The following is a 22,030-nucleotide window of genomic DNA, read 5'->3' on the forward strand; positions in this document are numbered from 1 at the left end:
CAGAAAGGATTAGGCAGGCACGCCAACATGTGGGAGACGTGTGTGTGTTGGCAGAGAACTGCTGTACCTATTCCAGGAAGAGGTCATTATTCTGCACGCTGCAGTGAAATCAGAGTTACTTCATTGGGACATTTCTCATTTCAAATGGGAAAGAGTGGAGAGGCCTAACGGAGGAGAAACAGAAGTGAGGGTACCAGAAGGGTTATGACGAAAGGAAAATGGTTGTTTTCTCAAAATTGAGCAACACGATTATCATGTGGGGGTATGTGGTATCCTGCCAAAACCACAGAAATGAAGCTACAGACTCAGTAAAGAACTTTTAGATGCATGCAGAATTGGCAAATTGTTTCAAGATTATGACTATTTTCAAGATACCTCTGGAAGTACTTTTAAAACATTAATTTACAAACTGGCGTTTCAATTCTTGATTGTGTGAAAAGGTAAGGGTTAGCAGGCGCTAGCCTTAGCCACCTGGTTGCCAAAAAATAGTCTGTGTAAGGACAGTGGGGAGAGAGGACAGGACGCTCAGCATCACTGACTATGACCATCTCCCTGGCTTTGCAGCAGTACCGTGAAGAACTGGATGCCAGGTTCAATGCCGACAAGTTCAAGTGGGACAAAATGTGTCACAGAGAAGCCGCAGTCATGCTGAAAGCGTTCTTCAGGGAACTCCCCACCTCTCTCTTCCCCGTTGAGTACATTCCCGCCTTCATCACCCTGATGGAAAGTAGGTGAAGAAGTTACTCATGATTGCATATGGGCTGCAGAGATGCGCATGGGGAGGTCTGATTACATTGTGCAGATCGCTGCTTCCTGTGGACACTGGGGTGAAATAGCATTTATAGTCGGCCTGGGTTTGCGTATCTAAACCTGATAGTTGTCTCCAGTTTCTAACTTGCTGAGAAAGAAACCTTTAGATTTTTTTTAAGCATACGGTAGTTTTTCAATTCTGGAATCTCCAGTTGGCAGGCCCTGTCTTTTCAGTCATCATACACATGTTTTCTTTTACACTGTTTGCATACCTTGAGACTCGCTTTAAAACCTTGTTTGCTAGTTCCAGCCCCTGGGCCATTTAATGATATGGGTCTTCTTTGAGAATGGGGATACCCTCTTCTTTGTATGTGATGTTGGTTTAGGTTCTGTTGTGTTTGGCTGCTATGCTTAAGTAGATCATTTGCTCACCAAGAGCAGCAAAGCTGCTACCAGTCTTAGGTACAGCCAACTCAGCAATTAGTGTGCGTGTGCGTGTGTGTGTGTGTGTGTGTGTTGGAACTACCTTCTTCATACTCACACGGAATTCAGAGAGCGCAGATTGCTTAGCACTCATGTGGTTATTGGCTCTTTTTCATCTTGACCTGCAAATTGCTGGTTCAATTAAAGGACTAGATAGTTCATCAATCAGGAGAAAGAAAGGTCCACAGTAGGATGCATTAGATGAATTAGCCACAAACTGTTCACAAGATAGTGTATGGCCGGCCAACTTTCATCAGTAGAATAAAAGCAAGAACATTCACCGAATCAGACTTTTAACTGAGGCGGGAACTTCCTATCTCTGAAATGGGAAGAAGGGTTGCCGTGCCTGCACCTACATCTGTTGTCCTTCCCTCCGACATGTTCTGAGATGATCACATCTGACAACGAGGCCTGAGCCTCCCATTCCTGTAGAAAAAGGATGTCTCCTCTGTTCTTGATATGGGACGCTCTTCCTAGGCCCTGAAACTGCTCGCATCAATGTTACTATAGGCCTGTGGCATGTCCTCCTTAAAAATCTAATGTGGCTAACTAATCATGTGGGTGATGCCGAGACAGTGTAATCAGAACTGTGGGTGCGCTTTCCACGCTTCCCCTCCCCATGGCCCCCAACTCCAGCACACATGCTTCCCACCATCGCTGTAGGTTCTCACTTGAGGTTTGCTGCGTTACTGTGATACTCAGTGCTTTTACAAATAAATGGCGGCCTCCAGCCACAGACGGCGAAAGGGTACCCTTCTACATGAGACTCTCCAGGACCAGCAGACCAACGTGAAAGGGCTGCAGACAGGAAAGCCTTCAGTGGGCTCTAAATGTTCCGCGTGGCTGTGCATTACTACCCTGTGAGGATGGCCTCCCTGAGTGTGAATGCCATCTTGTGTCATTTGGCGCCATCTTGTGTCATTAGGGAATAAAACTCTTCAACATTCTCCAACTCCCCTAAATGTCTGTGGGAAATAGAGAATAATTAGTATTTGTAATAAAACCAGTGTGCCCACACATACCATGACAACTGATTCCAGGCACTTAACTTAAACATTGTATGTATATTTACTTATTTAATCCGCATGCCTTCCTGTGAGCTCCCTAAGATTTTAGAGATGACAGTATGAAAGCAAAAAGGTTAAGTGACTTAGTACCTAACGCAGGGTTTGAACCTGGTTCTAGAACATCCATCCTTAGCCACCATAGGCTGCTGTGCCCTTGGGCGCAATGTCTATTCGCTCTCAAACTGAGCTTCGTCTTCCGTTTGTGGAGTGAGGCAAGGCCTGTGGACACGCTTTGAGGATCTAGACTTATTTAAGGGATCTTCTTGGCTCCCTGCCTATGAGTAGGCATCCTGGGATTGAAAGGGAGGTGACAGGCTGGGGCTCCTGTCCAAGTGAGCAAATTAACATCGTTGAGCTCGAGAGCCGAGTCCTCCCCTCTAGCTGTCAGAGCCCTCCTGCGCCACCAGATGTTCGCGGGATTGCTGTCAGAATGCATCAGTGTGGTTTCCGGCGTGTGATCGTTTCTGTTTCCTTGTCAGGAGGGCCTGATGTCAAAGTACAGTTTCAAGCCTTGCACCTCATGGTCATGGCCCTGCCTGATGCCAACAGGGACACAGCCCAGGTAAGTACCGTGGAACTCAGAATCCGTCACAGGCTCGTCTTGGGGAAAGAGAGGTGTGACAGCTCCCAGAGCCGTCAGCATGAGGCAGTCCCACTGGCTTGCGGGCTCCCAGTGGTGCTGCGCTGAGGAAGATACAAAGACTGGAAATTTACAGCTCTCTTTGAACACTAACAGTCAGTTCCCTCAGCGCACTTGAGGGACACCGAGTGTCTAAACAGATGTCAGGACTAAGTGTGGGGAACACAAGAGGTGAAGAGGAGAAGCTTACATGGAGCAGGATCTGGAATAAATGGAGCCGTTCTATCTGTGACACTCCAGCCTAGTGGAGGAATAATTCTAACGACTCTTAGAAGAGGGCATCTGCGATCACGGGGCTGTGTGAGATTTCTAGCATGGTCCTGTTTTAAAACATATACAGACAATATAGTTTAGATAATCCTAGGTTTTAGGAGTTTCGATGTCACCAGGTAGAGTCTGGCATTTTCCAGACTGGGAAAACAAAGCCCAAGGAAGTGACATCTTGGCTCACAGGTCCCAGCCTGTCTGGTAGATTCGCATGCGTAGGTAGCTCTTCTTCCCTGCTTTCCTTTCCTCTCAGACTCACTTCTTTGTTGTATGTTAGTAAAATGGGAGTTTCTCTCGGAATTTTGATGGCGAGGGTGTTCTTAGAATTCCGGTACGTGCAAAACAGGCACCTGGACCCTTTGAAGTGATGCTGAAGGACAAAGAGTTGAAAGAGCCCTTAATTTAAAGCCAGTCAATAGACTGTAGAAAACGAAGCCAGGTTGCTTTCTCTCTGCATGCTTTTTGGGGAGGTCAGTGGGGGTTCCCCCACAGAGTGGGAACACTAGCCCTTGGAGTCTGAGGCAAGAGGATTGTTGAAAGTTCGAGGCCAGTGTGGACTACAAGTGGCACCCAGTTATCTAGCCTGCTTCGCACATCATAAAACACAGCATTATTTTACATCCTCAGTGCAAGGGTGGGGTCAGCAAAGCAAAAAATGTCAGTTTTTAATATCATCCAATACTTTCCCAAAAGTTACAAATTTGTTTTTCGTGTTGCCTAAATGATGTTAATTTATAACACAGCTCCATCTGATATCAGATGTCTTAGTCAAAATGTCATCAACCTTTTATGCACCTTAGGATGTAACAATTGAGAAATAGTTCAATACTCTTCTAGTATAAGGTCTCAGAGAAAGGCTGTGGATAGGGCCAAACCTACTCACATGCACATACAAGCATGGCCTTTCTTTCTATTCTGTCATGCCTGGAGTTAAGATCCATGGAACCTGCTGCTTGGGGAGAAGGCAGAAACACAGCTGGAGAACGGCTTTGCTTGGTTCAGGCCCTCCGTGCCACCATTTAACTGGCTGATGCTAGACGGGGCTCCTCATTCCATCCCCACCTGGATTTCCCACCTACACAGTTGTTCTAATGGTATCTGCCTCCTAGTGTTTAAACATAGAGTGAGTGAAAGGAAATAAGTATTAACCACTGAGAATAATATCTGAGTCATTGTAAACACTCAAGTAATTGTGAACTATTGCTATCGCATGTTAAACATTCCCTACTCAAAAAGATTTCAGAGGTGGCTGAGGGGATGGCTCAGTCAATAAAATGCTCCCAATGAAATCATGAGAACCTGAGTTCCGAGCCCCACCAAGCAAGGGTAAGGCCACGGTGGCAGTGTGTGTCTATAACCCCACCACTGTGGAGGAGGAGGTGGCGGTATTCCAGAGCCCTGCTGAGTAGACAGTCCAGCTGACTTAGCCGGCTTCAGCTTCAGTGAGAGACCTTGTGTCAAAAATAAAGTAAGTTTATACTGCTCAATCCCCGAATTCCACAGACAGTAGAGCACAGGCCCACAAGAGTTGTTCTCTGATCTCTACGTGTGTGCCATGACACATGCATGTCTATATATACACATGTCTACACACACACACACACACACACACACACACACACACACTGGTATAATTCAGACTTGAGAAAGTGCAGAAAGCTTCTCTCTGGTGAAATGCCAAAGGTTCTCATAAGCATCTGTATCTTGGTGTACTTTGAAAATTGCCAAGTTTCCTTTTTTTTTTTTTTTTTTTTTTTCTTTTCAATGCTTACAAAAGCTACACATAAATGTGCTGTTCCAGGTGAAGACTTTATAATTAAAAAGCAACCAAAGGAGCCAGGCATAGTACTGCATGTATGTAATGCTATCACTCAGAAAGCTGAGGGAGGGGGATCACAAGTTTGGAGGCCAGTATGAGCAAGGAAACAAGGCCATGACAAACTTCACAAAGATGAGACGTCTGAAGTAGTGTTTTAAAACTCTGGGCTACGTTTGTATTTGGGCTGAGGGAGGAGAAGCTCCTGTTGCTTAAGTGGCTTCTCATTTCTCAAGGAAACAGTAAATTCAGATCGGCAGGAGGGCTTTCTGTTAAGGGTGTTTTGACTTCAATTCCTTCACAACAAAACTCTGTATTTCATTTTGTTTGAGCCGCAGTGTTTCCTCTCCCTGGTTGATGTTTAATTTCAATATTTGTCAAGCTTGTTTAGAATAAAAACAAAGTCTATTATCTGTAGACCCCATGGTAATAAACCTGTAAGAAGGGGATTATTTTATGAAGCAGACAGTTGAATTAACTGCTCGTTTTTTTTTCTTCTGCAAAGTTTAAGGGGCACAGGACACATTTGCTCATCCATCTGACACTTTCCCCGCAGCATGGTGAAGGGCATGTGGAGACAGGTGGTCACCACTAGGGAAGCCTGTCAGTGGTTCAGGATCTTGTGACACACTTCTCCTGTGTCTTGTTAGGCTCTGATGACATTCTTCAATAAAGTGATTGCCAATGAGTCTAAAAACCGCATGAGCCTGTGGAACATTTCCACAGTGATGGCGCCCAACCTGTTCTTCAGCAGAAGCAAACACTCTGACTACGAGGAGCTGCTGCTGGCCAACACTGCAGCCCACATCATCCGCCTGATGCTGAAGTACCAGAAAATTCTGTGGAAAGTGAGTAATGAATCTTAGGGCAATCCAGTGGCCCTCTAAAAGGCACCAGCTGCAGGGAGATGGAAATGCCCAGGTTCAAGCAATCTTAGAGACAGAAGAAGAAGGAAATCTGAGAAGATAATTCATGGTTGCTTGTGGCATCCGTGAACACTCAGCCTTCCATATCCACGGGTTCTATGGCTCAGAATTTAACAAATCACAATTCCAAATATCCTCCCCAAATTGTGCATCTATACTGAGATTTCCTGCCATTAGACCCTAAATAGTACAATAAAACAATTCCTTACACCACATTTTCATTGGAACAGACATTGTGAATCATGGAAAGATTTGAGGTACAGAGGGGGGTCATGCAGGTTATACACAGGTACTGTACCTTGGATGAGCATCCAAGGATGTCAGAATCTAGGGGTTCCTAGAACCCTTGGAGACCAAAGGACAATAGTACATTCTTAAACATGTCCAAAGCATATTTTCTCTTCTAAGCTGAAGTCCTTATCGTTTCTCTAATCTCAGTGACAAGCGTCACAGCTCCTAGTTCCAAGATGATGAGGGGTTAAGAACAAGTTTCTGTAACCAACGGCTGAACCTACCGGGGGCTTTCGCTTAAGTGTTTCTTTCTTCTCCAGGTTCCATCTTTCTTGATCACCCAAGTAAGAAGGATGAACGAAGCCAGCATGCTGTTGAAGAAGCAGCTCCCGAGTATGAAGAAGTTGCTGAGGAGGAAGACTCTGGAACGGGAGGTGAGAGTGTCAGCTGGACCAAGGAGGAGCACAGCAGGGCCATGGCTCTCCATCATCTGGGCTTTTACTTCTCAAAGGGGGATGTGGTAGAAAGTCTCCATATAAACAGAACCAGGGTCTTTCTACTGTGTTGCATTCCATGCTTTGGAGTTGAGGTCCTTGGAATATTTGCCTCATGAAGATTGTTTGGTATCCTAGAGATGACTTACCCAATTGCCTTGTAGTGACTTTTAGTTGTCATGGTTTGAAAGGTGAAGTATACCGCAAGGGCTCCTGTATTTGAACACTAGGTCCTCAGCTGGTGACACTGTTTGTGAAGGTTAGGGACTTTTTGGAGGTGGAGCCTCGCTGGAGGGAGTGGGATCACTGAGGGGAGGCGCTGTGAATCTTATTGCCCTGTCCCACCTGGTGTGGCTGCAGTGGGAACTGCACATACACACGCTCATGCCTGCAAACACCCAGGACAAAACAACAGCATCTCCCCTGTAGCCTGTCTGCCTGGTCTCACGCTCAGCTCTGGATATGCACAGGGCCCTCTCCATCCTGAGGGACGTATGAGCCCCAGCCTCGTCAGCTGCACAGTGTTTCCCCAACTCTTACCCATGCACATAGCACTTGCCTTAAAATGTTGGTAGCATTGTGCCCAGAGCTCTGACAAGTTTCACGACAGGTAACATACAGGTGGCCCATTGGCACACCCACACAGATCACAAGTAGCTGCAGTTCTTGGAGGATGAGGAGCATTCTGTTCTAAGATTCAGGCAGTAGCAGGCACCAGGTGCAGGCTGTGTTCATCTCCAGCCTGAGGCTGGGCTGAGGAACGGAGATGTGAAAAGAAGTGAAAATGGGCTTTGTGGGCATGGGAGGGTTTTGAGTTGAAGGCCACTGTGAGCTACATGCTGAGGTCAAGGTTGACATGTCCACATTCTGAGACCCAGCCTCAGATCAGAACAACAGCAGCCGTAAATACCACACAGCCTGCTAGGCTTAGGAAGCTGCTGCCAGTGTCGCACAGCGCGTGTGCCCGAGAAGGTGCAGCTGGCTCCATCTTCATGCTCTTCCTTGGCTGCACGGTTAGCATCCAGAGTCCTGACAGCTTCATACTCATAGTTTCGGAGTTTCTTGTTCTTGTTGTTTTCATTCTGGAAGGGATCACTGACACAAAAGCATGATACACACAGAACTAAAGCCAAGGTCAGGCTGCCTGTTAGAAGAGCTTGGCCCAATTCAGTTCATATTTGGATCCTTGGAGTTTGTATCCAAGACAGACAATAATAGTTGTTTCGCAGACTTGTCTTTAGGATAGACTCTCATGACGTGTGTGAAACATGTTGAAAACTCTGTTTACAAACTACAGTGCTGTGGAGATGCCAGTTATTTTCATGCTTTGGTGGTCTACAGAACACAAGGCTGTAAACTCTACAGAAGTAAGCATCTAAAGACAAAAGGTTTTAACACTATTGTCATGCTCTAATGCCTAGTTTTGATTGGAGCAAACAATTAATTGACAAGTTACAAATTTAAATATTGGAAAGAACTAGTGAGATGTCTCAGCCGATAAAGGTGCTTTCTGCGTAGCCCTGGAGACCTTAGTTCAACCCCTGGGACCCACACAGTGGATGGCGAGACCTGAACCCCGCAAACACACCATACATACACACATACACACACATGCACACGTACATAAATGAAATAAAGACTTGGAAAGGCTATAGGATAAAATTTAGTCACTGCTGGCTTCTACCCCACTGTTGGAGAAAAACAGTAGCACCAGAGCCAGTGTTTGTTCACTGAAACTCACAGGTGTGCACCCCCACCCCCAGATGCTCTGTGCTCAGGAAACAACTATAAATACACTCAACCCTCCAGGAGCTCTACCTGTGAAGATTGGAAATATTCTGCAAATCAGTGCTACATTGGTCCTGAACACGTACGGACCTTTTTAGCGCTAACTTTCCTCTAGGCAACGCATACCAACCCACATAGCATTTCTAGTGTGTTAGGTACAACAAGCCAGCTAGAGACAAGTTGCGGTATTGCAGGGGGACTGTGCGGGTGATGAGTACCTGTACCATTTTCCACAGGTCGCTGCTTGAGGACCAGTGGTGTGTGCGGGGTGTAGAACCAATGCTCTGAAGATCCCAGGAATGACTGTGTGCATTCCTGATATTTGCGTGACTGGCAGCATACAGGATACACTGTCTCCTGTCTTGCTTTAGTGGCTTAAGAAACAGTAGCTGTATCCCACAGTAGTGTGTCGCCTCTCTTTGCCTCTTTTGTGTATTTTAGGTATAAAATAGCGTCTTTAGGCCACCTAGATTGGTGAACCCCAGGATGTATCCGATTTCTTTCTCTTAAGATTTGAGCTTTAGTGAATAAACTACTATGTATGTCATTGTTTTCACAGTTGAAATATGTTTGGAGTTGAATTTATAAGTGAGGAATTGTGGGGTCAAAGTGCACAAGCGATTCATAATTTGATAAATGCCCAAATATTTTCCTCAAAGACTGTAGCAAACCAGAAACTTATGCTCTCAGGGTTAATCTGAAAGGTGGAATGTGTTTTCTTTAGGCTTCAAACCCCAAGAACTCAAAGGTACCACAGAAATCACCTACTTCAAGAAGAATGGTAAGATTTTTATTCTGTCTGATTATGTGGAGGGGAGGGAGGGGAGAAGGAAGAAAGAGGAGAGAGAAAGTGTGAGAGAGAACACGTTTGTGAGAATGAATATGTGAGTGTGTTTAAGTGTTAAAGGGAATGTGTGTGCGTGTATGTGAGAGAGGATGTGGTGTGTGTGTGTGTGTGTGTGTGAGAGAGAGAGAGAGGAAGAGAAAATGTATGTGTGAGAGAGACTATGGGAGCGTGTGTGTAAGTATGAGAGAATGCGTGTGAATGTATGTGTGTGCGAGGGGGTGTATGAGTGTGTGTGATGCTGGGAAGTGAACACGGACCACTGTGTACACCGAGCAAGCAGGAAGCCTTCTATCACTTCGGTCACTTTTTCATCTTTGAGATGGTCTCACTGTGTAGCCGAGGCTAGCCTTAAACCGACAGCCCTTTGCCTCCATGACCTGAACACACAGATTACAGGCACGTGCCACCGTGCCCAGCCCTCACAGCTATTAATTCTTCGGCCACTCACTCTACATTCTTGTCTAATTCGGACCTCAGACTGTCCTTCAGGCTGGCTCTTTCCAGTCTGCATCTGAAGTAATGCTACAGGCCCTTTAGCTAATGACTCACATGTATGGTGAGGTATCTGATACAAAGGCACAGAGGGATGTGAGTTTGTTCTACGAAAGGCCTGATAATGTCAGAGCGTGAACCGCTTGTGCGACGGCATCTAGGGAGCTCAGAGGAGAAGATCCTGGACAGTGGTTTTAGGAATGCGGACTTGACCGCAGCAAGCCACAGCCCCTGTCTGCACTTCCCCAACTCCAAATCCCTGCTTGTTGATTCCCTGGCAACACCACCTTCACTCTTGACTATAACGACGGATGGATTAAACATTCTGCATTAGTTTCCTAGGGCTGCCATCACAATGTACCGTGTAGGTGGATGGCTAAGCCAGGACAGATCTATGCTCTTCTGATTTTGGAGCTTAAAATCCAAGTCACAATATCAGTAGGGTGGGTTTCTTCTGAGCACTGAGGGAAAGATGTCTTCTGGGCTCCTCAGCTTGCCTTTGGTGATGCCAGCAGTCCTTGGCGGATGTATCTATCATGCTAGTCTCCATTATCCTCGTGTGGTGTGTCCCATCTGGTCTCCATCATTGTTTTCCCATGATGCTCCATGTATGTCCCCTAGACTCGACCTTTGCCTTTCCTTGCTGTTCTTACTGTGTGTCCCCTCTAGCCTCCCTGACTGCCTTCCTGCAGTGTTTTGTGTCCTGCAGCAACCTTCCTCTCTCTCCTTAGGACACAGCTCTTATCAGAGTAAGGTATTTGGGTTTGACTATGGCTCTACAAATTACACTTGAGCCAAAATAAGGTCACATTCTGAGGTTCTAGTGGTTAAAATGTCAATATATTATTTCAGTTAATATAGTGTTCCAGGGTATACATTGTGTCAATTTATATACGTGTGTGTGTGTGTGTGTGTGTGTGTGTCTTAATGTAGGGTTTTTAGTATTTTATTCAACAAAGGTTCTGATAAATATCGTTAGATGTGTGTCAGAATCTACACTTTCTTCCCTGTGGTCCCAAAGCAGTTGAGTGAGGCCTAAGTGACTGCAGGGAGAGTAGAGTCCCAGGGCAGATGCAGTTGTTAATCTTCTGGTAAAGAAGGAAGACACACGTCACCCTGGCTGAGTATTGGTTGTGTGTGTGTCTGTCTGTGTGTGTCTGTGTATCTGTGTATCCTCATTCTCGGTGCCCCTGATTTTCACCTCCCAAGTACAGCCATTGACCCGGCTCTCTCCCTAGTTTGACTGTGTTTTGCTCTTCCCTCACTGGCAGTCTGATGTGCCAGAAGGCGTCATAAGGGTCCACGCCCCGCTGCTGTCCAAAGTGTCAATGGCCATTCAGCTCAACAGTCAGACCAAAGCCAAAGATATCCTGGCAAAATTCCAGTATGAGAACAGGTGAGTAGGCTAGCCTGCAGCCCCGAGTGCAGATGAGCCTTCAGCCGGTGGGCACGGTGGGCGCGCCGGGCTCCCAAATCTGTGGCTTTTGAACAGTTGCACCTGTTTCCTTTCAATCTTTCAAGCAGATTACACAGTTAAAGTTTGAGGTTAGTCAGACAATAGTACTATCACCAACAGGCCAGTTTCTAAAGGAGCTGGTACCTATGGGGTTCTTTTATGGAGATTTACTTTTATCTTTTATTTGTGCGTCTGTGTATCTGCCACACGTGAAGGTGCCCACAGAGGCCCCATTGGATCTGTGGGAGCTGGAGTTACGGTGAGTTTTAAGCCACCTAATGTGGGTGCTGGGGATCGAACTCAGTTCATGGAAAGACGGGCAAGCCTTCTTAATGGCTGAGTGGTCTCTCCAGCACCATCATTCCTTTTTTCATATCTAATGTTATTTGATCAGTGAGTTTATCTTTCATTAGACTAAAAACTAGGGCAGTTAGTTTTGTCAGTAACTTGATCAGTTTTCTGAAGAATCATGTAACCTGGACACCATCACTGCACCTCTTAAAACCTGCGAGCCATCATCTTCAGCGTCTGAACAACGCCCACAGCTCTCAGCCTGTATCCCCAGGAGTGACCCTAAAAGAACATTAGCCAAACTTACAAGAATGCATACTTAAAAAGAAAAACCTGACCCTACAGTTTGCAAATGACAAGAAGCACCTGTTTAAATTTACTAGCTGGAATGTAGGTGTGGTTTGACCATTTCTAGTGAAATTCATGTGTATTCTTAAGCCTTTGGCAAATTCAGAAGAAGTAGCCTTGTTTGGTGAAGAGAGCTACCTACAAAAGTATACGTGCTGTGTGACTTCATTCACACATTTGAAGTGACAGATGTTATAAATGGGGGGGGCAGGTTAGCGATTATGATTGGAGAAGGTAGGTATGGCTACCCCCACCCTCATGCAGAAACAGGAGGCCAAAAAGCTAAGTCAATCCTTTGTTTGAGAAAAGGCCCAAGAACTTCGGCATCAAGCAGGACATCCAGCCCAAAAGAGATCTCACACTCTCCATCAAATGGCCTTGCTACACTAGGCTGCAATGGCAAAGGGCCATCCTCTGATAGTGGCTCAAAGTACCTCCCGCCATTAACAGTTCACCCAAGCCCTAGACCCGTGAACAGCTACCCAGCTGCTTAAGCTGGCCCACAAGTACAGGCCAGAGACAAAGCAGAAGAAGAAGCAGAGGCTGCTGGTCCATGCCAAGAAGAAAGCTTCAGTACAGTCACCACCTTGGAGGAGGACAAGAAGGCTCAGCTGATGCTGATCACCCATGATGCAGACCCCATTGAGCTGGTGGTCTTCCTGCCCATCCTTTGTCACAAGAAGGGGTCCCTGTTGCATCATCAAGGGAAAGGTCAGGCTGTGGCTGCTGGTCCACAGGAAGACCTGCACCACTGTCGCCTTCACACAGGCTAACTTGGAAGACAAGGGTGCTCTGGCTAAGCTGGTGGAGGATATTAGGACCAATTGCAATGACAGATACAGTGCGATCCTCTGCCACTGGGGAGGCAACATCCTGGTTCCTAAGTCTATGGCTCACATTGCCAAGCTGGAAAAGGCAAAAGCCAAAGAACTTGCCACTGAACTGGGTTAAATATGCACCGCTGAGTTTTCTGTACGTAAATATAATAAAGAAAATCCTCAAAAAAATTGCATTAGAAAGTAAAAGGAGAACAGACAGGCTAACGGGAGCCTGAACAGTCATTTAACTCTACCGCTGGCACAGGCACCTTAAAATACCATAGTTATCACATACAGGTGGCCATACAAAAAACTTGAAATCTCATTGCAAGGATGCTGTCTTCTGGTAAGTTCCTAAGTTATCTGATAAATTACAGAATCCTCAATGAGACCTTTTGTAGAAAGAAAACACTCTGGTTCAATGCCATCGTGGGTTAAGGGTGTTTGCTGCTAAGCTTGGTGGCCTGAGTCCAACACCCAGGACACACATCGTAGAAAGAGGCCACATGCTGTCCTCTGACTTCCGGTCATGCCCCATGGCACATGCATCTCTTCCCCAAATAAATGTGATGTTTGGTAGAGACAGTGTGCCTGATAATAATAATAATAATAATAATCTAGATCTGGTGGCTGTAGACAGACTCAGATCCTCTGAGGTGACCTCAGTAGATCCACAGTTGGCCAACCTTTCACTTAGAACTGGACTCCCTCGGTTGGAAAGTTGTGATCTGGAGTAGACTCGAGGGCTCGGCGGGTAAATGTGCTTGCCACCACAAACTCCCATGTGTCAATCACCAGACACATGATGGAAGGATAGGACTGACTCTCCTTTTCACATGCCATGGCACTTATGAGTCCACATATGTAAATACACACACAGATAAGTAAATGTTGAAAATTGTAAGTTGTAATAGACATTGCTAAACACTCTCCTACTTAACTGTCTCTGTGAATGTGTTTATCCTTGGCACAAATTACTGAGAAAACTACCAAAACATTCAGTGGGGAAAGAATAGCTTTTCAGTAAATGATGCGGTAGAGACAGACCCCCATAGCCAAGAGGAGAAAAAAAACCTATTTTGACCAAAAATCTCAATTTTAATTCAAAATGGACCACAGATTTAAATGTGTAATGAAAAATGTAAAAACTTTCATAAAATAGAAGGAGAAAATGCTTATGACCCGGCTAGTGAGGAGTCCTCATCAAAACTGAAACCTTAGCAAGAGAAGGCATGAATGGGGTGAGAAGACAGGATGAAAAAAGAGGAAAGCTCGCTCTTCTTCAGCAGTTATAGCCAAGCAGTGATGTTTGGAGAGGGAGAGAGCAGCAGCGGGCATTTTTACCATAGGGAGCTCTCTGCCACAGCAACAAATATCTATAAAGAGAAAGGGTTTCCTTGGGTTCTGCTGTGGAGGTTTCAGCTCAGACTCAATTGACCCTGTTGCTTTTAGGCCCATGGCAAGACAGTCCTTCACAATGCAGACGTGGTGGAGCAAGGCTGTTCACCCCTGACCTTGAAGGGAAAAGAGGAAGTGTCCGGGGTCACACGGTCTCTTCTGAGGGTGGGCCTCCAGTGGTCTGAACACTTGGACTATACACTACCTGCTTAGAGGATTGCACACTTCCTACATATGGACTTGTGGGGGACTCACAATGATAGCAGAAACCTAGAGATGGCATTTGACCAAAGGAGATATGGAGATGAAAAATGCATGCATAGAAAGATGTTCAGCACTACCCACCGAGGAAATGCAAATTAAAACCACAGCTGCAACCACAGTGGCGCATCAGTGGCACAGCCTCTAGGATTCTAAAGCTACATAGCAACAGCAAGTGCTGCGAAGACGCAGAGAGCCAGAATTTAAATCGCTCAGCAACACTGTAAAGTAGTTTGTGCAGTTTTCTATAAAACTAAATAACCACCTGGCCCACTCTCCACACTCCTGGACATTCATCCCCCAGATAAATGTCAACACAGCCCGAGCAGCTTTGCTTAAACAAAGTCAGATAAACCCTAGAAATCTCTCCGTGAGGAAGTGACTAGACCATGCTGGATCCCAGGATACTTTCTGCATGGATGAGAAGGAAAAAGCACGTTCCTGGGTCTCTGGGGAGTGCAACAAAAGCCAGTATAAAAAGCTTCCTGCACTGTGCTCTCCTGTCGGCATCACACTTGGGAAATAAGGAATTATAGAAATAGACTCGGTGATACTTGTTTGCCAGGTCTGAGGGATCAGGGTCAGGTGTACTGAGGACAGGATGGTAAATGTGGCCTTTGCAGGACAGCAGCGGGTATCCTGGGTGATGAATGGAGGTTTTGAGTGAATCAATGTCCACGTTCTCTCCATGACATTGCTCTCCAACATCTCAAGGTGCTGCTCTTAGAGAAACTATGAAGGATACACAGGGTCCACACCCATAATTTGTAAAAATGATATTGAGATCTATAGTTCCTTCAAGGAAAGATCGCTCTGTTAAGAATAATAAATAATAGAAAGGGAGGAAGGGGCAAGCACCCTTCCCCTGCTCAACAGAGTTGGAGACTGTTCCTGAGTCGCCGGGATTGACAAGGTCCTTTTAAATTTTCTTGTCCCAGCCTTCTAGACTTGGAATAGAAAACTGAATTAGGCATTTGCTTTCTCTGACTTCTTTTTTATTATATGGCAGACTTGGAAAGAAATCCCGTTTAGGTAACTTTTAAAGCAGTAGGGAACCTTAGCGCTATGACCCAAGCTGGAGAGGGAATGCATTCAAACTCAGCAAACACAGAAAGGAAGCTGGCTTCTTTTAATGGAGAGGATTGCAGCCATTGACAGGGCAGCATTAAACAAGTAGCCATGCCAGTGTCCCCACCTCTCTCCTGTGGTGCTGAATTCCTGGCAAGGATTTGTTCTTTGTCGATACAGGCCACTGAGCATCTCACTGTTAGGAAGTGTCCCAGTCTCTCTAACTCAGGTTCTTGTCCTGACTTCCTCCATTGTAATAAAAGTTTTGTGGAGTGTATTTCATCAAGATAGAAGGACTTGTCAGTCTTTACTGTGGATCCTGAAAGAACCCTAAGCCACTTCCTTCTATTTTTCAGCCATGGTTCATCTGAAAGTATTAAGATGCAGAACCAAAGGTTATATGAAGTCGGTGGAAATATAGGTAAGCACCTTTCGAAATTTCTGCTCCCGTACTCCATGATATGTTGCTATTATTGTAGGGGTGTGTTGTTGTTGTTCTTCTTTTCTACAAGTTTCCTAGATAAAAGTAAAATTGCCAAGTGTCTGGAGGTTTTCTGACTTCATATAAAAGCAGTTATATGCTGTTTCTCCAATATTCTCAAATCTGAAGCGAGGTAAAGACATTGGGGCGCTTTCGATGGGATTCTTACAGTTAGAAACTGCCTCTTGCTGCACTCACAGAACAGAGCACGGCGAGGGCTTGCAGAGCATGGCTCCCTGTTCTGCCTCACAGCCAGCGAGCTGTGTTCTGTTTCCCCAGCGAGCAAAGGGCAGAAGCCACTTGTGCCTTATCCTGTGGCCTCTGTGGCTGACATGCTCTCTGCATTCTTTTTCATTTGTGACCAGGGCTTCTCTGACCTCCTCAGGGATTTCCTTTCCTGCCCACTCAGGTCCTTGCTCCACCAGTCCCTCAGTTTACCTCTGTAACCTCCCTCCCATCACATCAATTCCACCTAAGATGGTTTTCAAAGCACCAAGGGGCCTTGTGACACAGGCTGAAGAGGGAATACATTCAGTTCCCACAGAACACAGAAACGAAACCTGACTGATTGTGACCGAGTTGTGGCCAGTGACAGGCAAGCATTAGGCAGGCAGCGGTGTCAGGCATGCTACCCAGCTGCAGGCAGTCTCAGCACGAGGGAAGCGTACACCTGTGGGGGATCATGAGTTTCAGAACATCCCATATGGTAAACGTGTCCATTTCAGATTTCTGTCCCCTTTAAAACTCTCCCGACGCCTTCAAGTCCACTCCCATTTCTTTGCTCCGCTTTCTTCCACTTAGCAGCACACCTTCTCCAGTCCGCCATCTCCCGGACTTTCTTCTTCCAGTTTCTTCTCTCTTGAAACCACTCTGGTCAAGTGTCCTCCTCAGCTCCTCACCGAAATCACCCTCTCATCCCGGACGCCAGAGAGCTCACCCTGAAACGAAGACACTGCCTCTGTCTGAGTAACTGCCTGACCTGAGCGTTCCCAGCTGAGAACCACTTGTGTGCATCTGCTTCTGAGGGAGTTTCTGAGCTTCCTCCTGCTTCTCCGGGGCCATGACCTCTCAGTCTTTGTGGGTGTGGCCCTTGGAGGTCTGGCTATCTACACACAGCTTCCTGGTTGAACTTAGTTGTCTCACTGCTTGAAATTCACATGCTTGCTAATGTTTCCCAGACTGACCCCACCCCCATCCTCCCTCTGGACTCTGCCTTGTGTGCCCTGTCACCTGGCACACTGCCTGGGCATCTCACCTTGACCAGCTTCTCCCAGGATGCTCTTGCTCCAGCTGCCCTCATGCCCTACTTGCCTCTCACACCTTTGCTGATATTGCCACCCTCTCAGTGGTGTCTTCCAGCACCATGGGCCCTTCCTGCTTTGTCTTCCCCAGATATCCCCATTACCAAGACTTGCTTTATGTCGCATCTATTTACTTACTGATTAAGCACCCACAGTCCCTGAGACTGGAGTACTGCCTGTTACCTCCATAGAAAGCAACAAAATATCTAGTTTTTTTCTCTTTTTTTAAGTTATTTTTCATTTGTGAGATTATGATCACGTCATTTTTTTTTCCTTTCCTTTCCTCACTTCAAACCCTCTACTTGTTCTCTTTCAAACAGAAAGATCTAACACCACTTTTTTTTTCACTAATGGTGGTTACATGCATATATTACTTGTCTATACAGATATAGTCCTAAATATAACCTGTTCAGCCTGCTTAGTGTTACTTGTATGTACATTTTCCCGGCTGAGCATTTGGTATTGGTTGCCCAGGTGATACGTTCATGCCTGGGGAAGATTACTTCTTTCAATCTTAGCATTCCTCAGTTGCCTGGAACTATGTAGGGTTGAGGCCTTGTGGTCTTTCCCCAGTGAAGTGAACTTTATGAATCTATGCTGTTGTCTTTCTTCAGCTCATGTTTAGGCAGTCGTGTTGGTGAGACTTTATAACTTCTGACATTGCTAGGAGACGCAGTTTCACAGCAAACTCCCTGATCCCCTGCCTCTTACGATATCTCTGCCCACTTTTCCTCAATGTCTCCTGCACTTAAGTACGGGAGGGTTTTGTAGACGTGTCTGCTGAGACTGGGCTCCACAAGTCTGCATTTTGATTGGTTGTGGTTCTCTGTAATGGCCTCCGTCTGTTGCAAAGAGAAATACTCTTGACCAGGGGTGAGGACTGCAGCTCCCTGTGGGTATAAGGACAGAGAGTGAATGGAGTTATGGAGCATGCTGGTTTAGTACAGTGGGGCTGTAGCTTCTCCTCCATCATCCATGACGTAACTAGCTCTCGGAACTTGTCTAGGTTTCCAGTACCAAGAACAATTCACCTCTTACTGAGCAAGCCTTAAAGAGAGCTGTGGGTTCCTGCCAAGGCTGTGAGGCACTACTGTAACCCTTCGGGTTATGGTGCCAGTTGGGTGGTGTTTGGGGTCACTAATGGTGTTTTGATTTTTGGTGTTGCTGTTTGCATTTCCAGTGTTATTTTGTGTTTTGATAATCATGGCTTCCTATGTCTTTCAACAATTCCTCTGCTACACCTACTTCTCTCTATGCTATAATTCAAAGGTTTGTTTGTTTTCATGATGTCACACATTTCCTGCTTGTTCCTTACCTGTGCTCGCTCTTTCCTTCTTTCTTTCTTTCTTTCTTTCTTTCTTTCTTTCTTTCTTTCTTTTTCTTTCTCTTTCTCTCCCTTTCTTTCTTGTGTAGATCCTGGGGCTAGAACTCATGTCCTCGTGCTTACAAGACAACCATTTCTCTGGCTTGAGCTTTTTTTTAATTTTCTCTTTCTTCTAGGACAACACTGTTTGGATCCTGATGCATATATATTGGATGTGTATCACGTAAATCCTCATGCAGAATGGGTGATTAAGCCATAGCCAAGCCTTTAAAATGTGCCCTGGATGTCTCTTGCCTTGTATCATATGCCAAGAAGATCCCACGAGTGTGGTGAAAACACTGCCCCGAGGTATTTGCTCCTGGTTCTCCTGGAGGGGCCATGTCACTGGCTCTGGCAATATAAACTACAGAAGAGGAGCTGGTTCCCACTGAGCCGAACTTTCATATCACAGTCCTTGGTAAGAAGGTGTGACCCAATCGACAGGCCAGCATACTCACCGTGGAGCTATGTGGCAGTAATAGACTTGGCCCTGTGCCTGAGAACGAGCAGCACATCCGGGGTGAAACTGCAGTATTTATGCTCTGACCCGCTCCTAGACTGGAGGAGGGCCTTCAGTCTAAAGACACTGTGTACCGGCTGTTGGGGGCATCACACTCTATGGACTGGCTAGCACCCTGGTGCGAAGGAACTGTCCCAGCCACTGAGTGCTGAGATGCTGGTCTATGACTCCTTGTCTCATGAACACAAATCCTCACTGCGAATCCCAGTCTGGCAACGGGCATCTGTGCTTCGAGCTTCCTCTGTAGTCCACGGCCGTGGTGTCATTTCCTTTCTCCTCACAATCGTGGTGCTCAGTGAATAAACCGCCTTTCATGTGTCAGCATGAATTTCCTTCACAGGTCAAACACATTTTTTTTTTTTAGCATTTCACAACTTTAGTCACTTTCAGAGTCCCACTCCCACCCACCCCCCCAACAAATAGGGAAATGCATTTACCCGTTCGTGCTGAAAAGTGCCGTTAGCCTAGAATTTATAAGTCGCAAAGGTACATTGTGCTCTTTGATTCTTAACCAGAGACGTGGCTCAGCGCTGGGCCATGGAAGCTGGACACCACCCGCCTTATTGTCCGCATCTTATACAGCCTTTGTCCAGACTGCAGTGGGGGGGTGGGGGGAGTAGAGCCCTCGCGGTTCCAAATCTGAAATGCGGTGAGGGAAGGGACAGATCTCTTCCTTTCCTCTGAGGGACCGCAGTAAGAGCCCTCACGTCGCCCACACAAGCGCTCGTGTTAGATGCCACAGACGGAAGGTTTGATGGACTCACAGCCGTTACAACATTTGAGACCCCGCTGACTGTCAGTGTCGGCTCAAGCGAAGTCAAATCGAAAATGCAAGAGAACAGTTTGCCGACCCTCCATCCCCGTGTCCCGGTGTGACTCGGGCACACCGTAAGCGCACATGCGATGCAGAAGGCGTCTCGTCTCGCGCTCTGTGATTTGTCTGACAGGGAAACAAAACCGTCTTCACCCCAGCACTCAGCATCTCACCGTAGACGCGAAGCATTCTTCACAGTCAGAGAGTTTTCTGGAAACACAGGAACCAGGTTGTCTGATGTATGCAGGAATTTGTTTCCTTTCTCTGAAAACCCACTAGAAACCAAATAGGCACTGCAGAGGTTCCCATGTGTCCCCGCGTTCGGCCACTTTCTAGGCTGCCCGATGGGCCTGTGGGTGTGCTCAGCGAGGACACTCATTTTGCAGTGAAGACTGAGTGAGCATATCGCTTTGTAGAGCTGCTGCTTTCCAGGCTATCACCAGCAGGACCTGGCCATGCATGGAAGCCATCCTTCTAGAGCATTGCTGTTTCTGTAAATGGAGATATCCCTGTTTCTTTGCATTAGATTTGTCCTATTCTGTTGTATTTATATTTTAAAAAAATGCACTCTTTTCAGGATTTTTCATTTCATCTGGCTGAAAACACATTTAGGATCTTTGCATTCACATTAGTCGCCAGTCTTACAGCAGTAGCTAGCTGGTGGCAGGTAGCACACAGCAAGGCTGCATTTTGTGCCCACTTTTGTGTGGCTTTGGATGCAAAAGTCTTGGCAATAACTTGGAATTTAATGGTTTCAGTTTATTCAGGAACATGACAACTTTCAGATAACTTTAGGAAGGCCATGCCAGTGTCAAGGCCAACCTTGGCTAGAACGTTTTGTTCTTAATCACACAGTTAATTGACTAGAGAGTGTCGGTGGACATGCAAACTATCGTTTGTGTGGTCAGGGAGCTTATTCTTATCCTGAAGGAATAAACCTTTGGTTAAATTTAAACCACCTGTCACCTAAGTAAGGGAAAAACTTCAATCTCGTTGAGTGTTGGTTTTCAGAAGCTTAGTAGCCAGCCTTGTTGCAATGGAGACTTTGCCAACAAGAGAGGCCAGATCTGAGGCTAGTAATGTGAGATCTTCCCGGCTTCTCACCTCCACCCATCAAGCGCTCTTGATACACAAGTAGGAAAATAACATTCGGGAAAGTGTTAAAGGAAGTGACCTGTGGTGGGCACCCTCAGGACGACTCCTCCCACTGCCTTACTTCATCTCCTCAGCTTTCGACCTGAGGCCCTTTGCTGTGCCGCTCAGCTGGGACACGCGCCTCCTACCCAGCGTTTGGACAAACTGGAGTGTGTGTAAGTCCTTACAATGTGTGTGCATGCAGGATCAACTACCTCACCAGCCGTTCTTGGGGGAAAAAGAAGAATCGAATGGACTTTTTTTACTTTTTTTTTTGTTGTTCAACTGTCCCTGAGTCTTACTCAAGTCACTGCATTTAGCTCTTAAGTGTGTATCTTGATAATCTGCTGTTCACGGTGTAAATTAGTTTTAGCAAAAGCATGGAAACCAATTCACCCTGCAGGTCCAGCCTGTGGTGTGCGCCGAGGGAGTCTCTGGGTGTCCCTCTGTGATGGTCTCGGGTTTCTAACCGTGCGGGGACACGGGTTCTTTTCTGGCAGTGTCTCCCCTGCTGTCCATGTATTTCACTGACTGAGAAGTAAGGAGGTGAAAGCGTCTCTCTTTGTAGCAAGTGTGTTTTAACTCTTTTTCATGTGTCTGTCTGACTTGCCTGAAAAGACTGTACGTTAGGGGATTTACACTCCCCTTGACAGGCATCTTCAACTGTTTTCCATAAATGTGTCACTTAATAAAAAGTGATATGACGTTGGATTAAAGTGGTTTTATTTTTTTTTCAAAGATGTTATTGTTTCACGCACTCTCATCTCAATTGGAAATACTATCTTTCAAGCATATCCTATCCTCTAAAACATGGTAATTTAGTTAGGGAAAAAAGCATGTCAACGAATGCCAATATTGTGTTTTCTCCTCAAGGTTAGAGTACTGAGTCTTTTGCTCCACCAGCTCTCATGGGGTGTAGGGATGGCAAAACCTAGAATTGCTACTACAAAACTTCTTACCTCCGAGTTTGCAGTGG

General features: G+C 46.1%; 1 protein-coding gene across 4 annotated transcripts in view; it reads left to right on the forward strand.

Annotated features, from left to right (window-relative positions):
- Arhgap28 (Rho GTPase activating protein 28) overlaps positions 1 to 21,731 on the forward strand; it is a 152,230-nt gene extending 130,499 nt beyond the window's left edge. For 3 of the 4 annotated variants that reach the window (XM_021643480.2, XM_021643483.2, XM_021643481.2), the window contains exons 11-18: positions 565 to 727; positions 2,780 to 2,862; positions 5,674 to 5,871; positions 6,501 to 6,614; positions 9,187 to 9,243; positions 11,073 to 11,197; positions 15,798 to 15,862; positions 18,724 to 21,731. In XM_021643480.2, the coding sequence (XP_021499155.1) occupies positions 565 to 727; positions 2,780 to 2,862; positions 5,674 to 5,871; positions 6,501 to 6,614; positions 9,187 to 9,243; positions 11,073 to 11,197; positions 15,798 to 15,862; positions 18,724 to 18,806 (888 nt within the window). In that variant the 3' untranslated portion in view covers positions 18,807 to 21,731. The remainder of the gene's footprint in view (positions 1 to 564; positions 728 to 2,779; positions 2,863 to 5,673; positions 5,872 to 6,500; positions 6,615 to 9,186; positions 9,244 to 11,072; positions 11,198 to 15,797; positions 15,863 to 18,723) is intronic. The other variant, XM_060368215.1, reaches the window with a different exon arrangement.
- Positions 21,732 to 22,030: the final 299 nt, after the last annotated feature.

Source organism: Meriones unguiculatus, chromosome 15 (genome assembly GCF_030254825.1).
Source record: "Meriones unguiculatus strain TT.TT164.6M chromosome 15, Bangor_MerUng_6.1, whole genome shotgun sequence".
NCBI classification, from domain to species: domain Eukaryota; kingdom Metazoa; phylum Chordata; class Mammalia; order Rodentia; family Muridae; genus Meriones; species Meriones unguiculatus.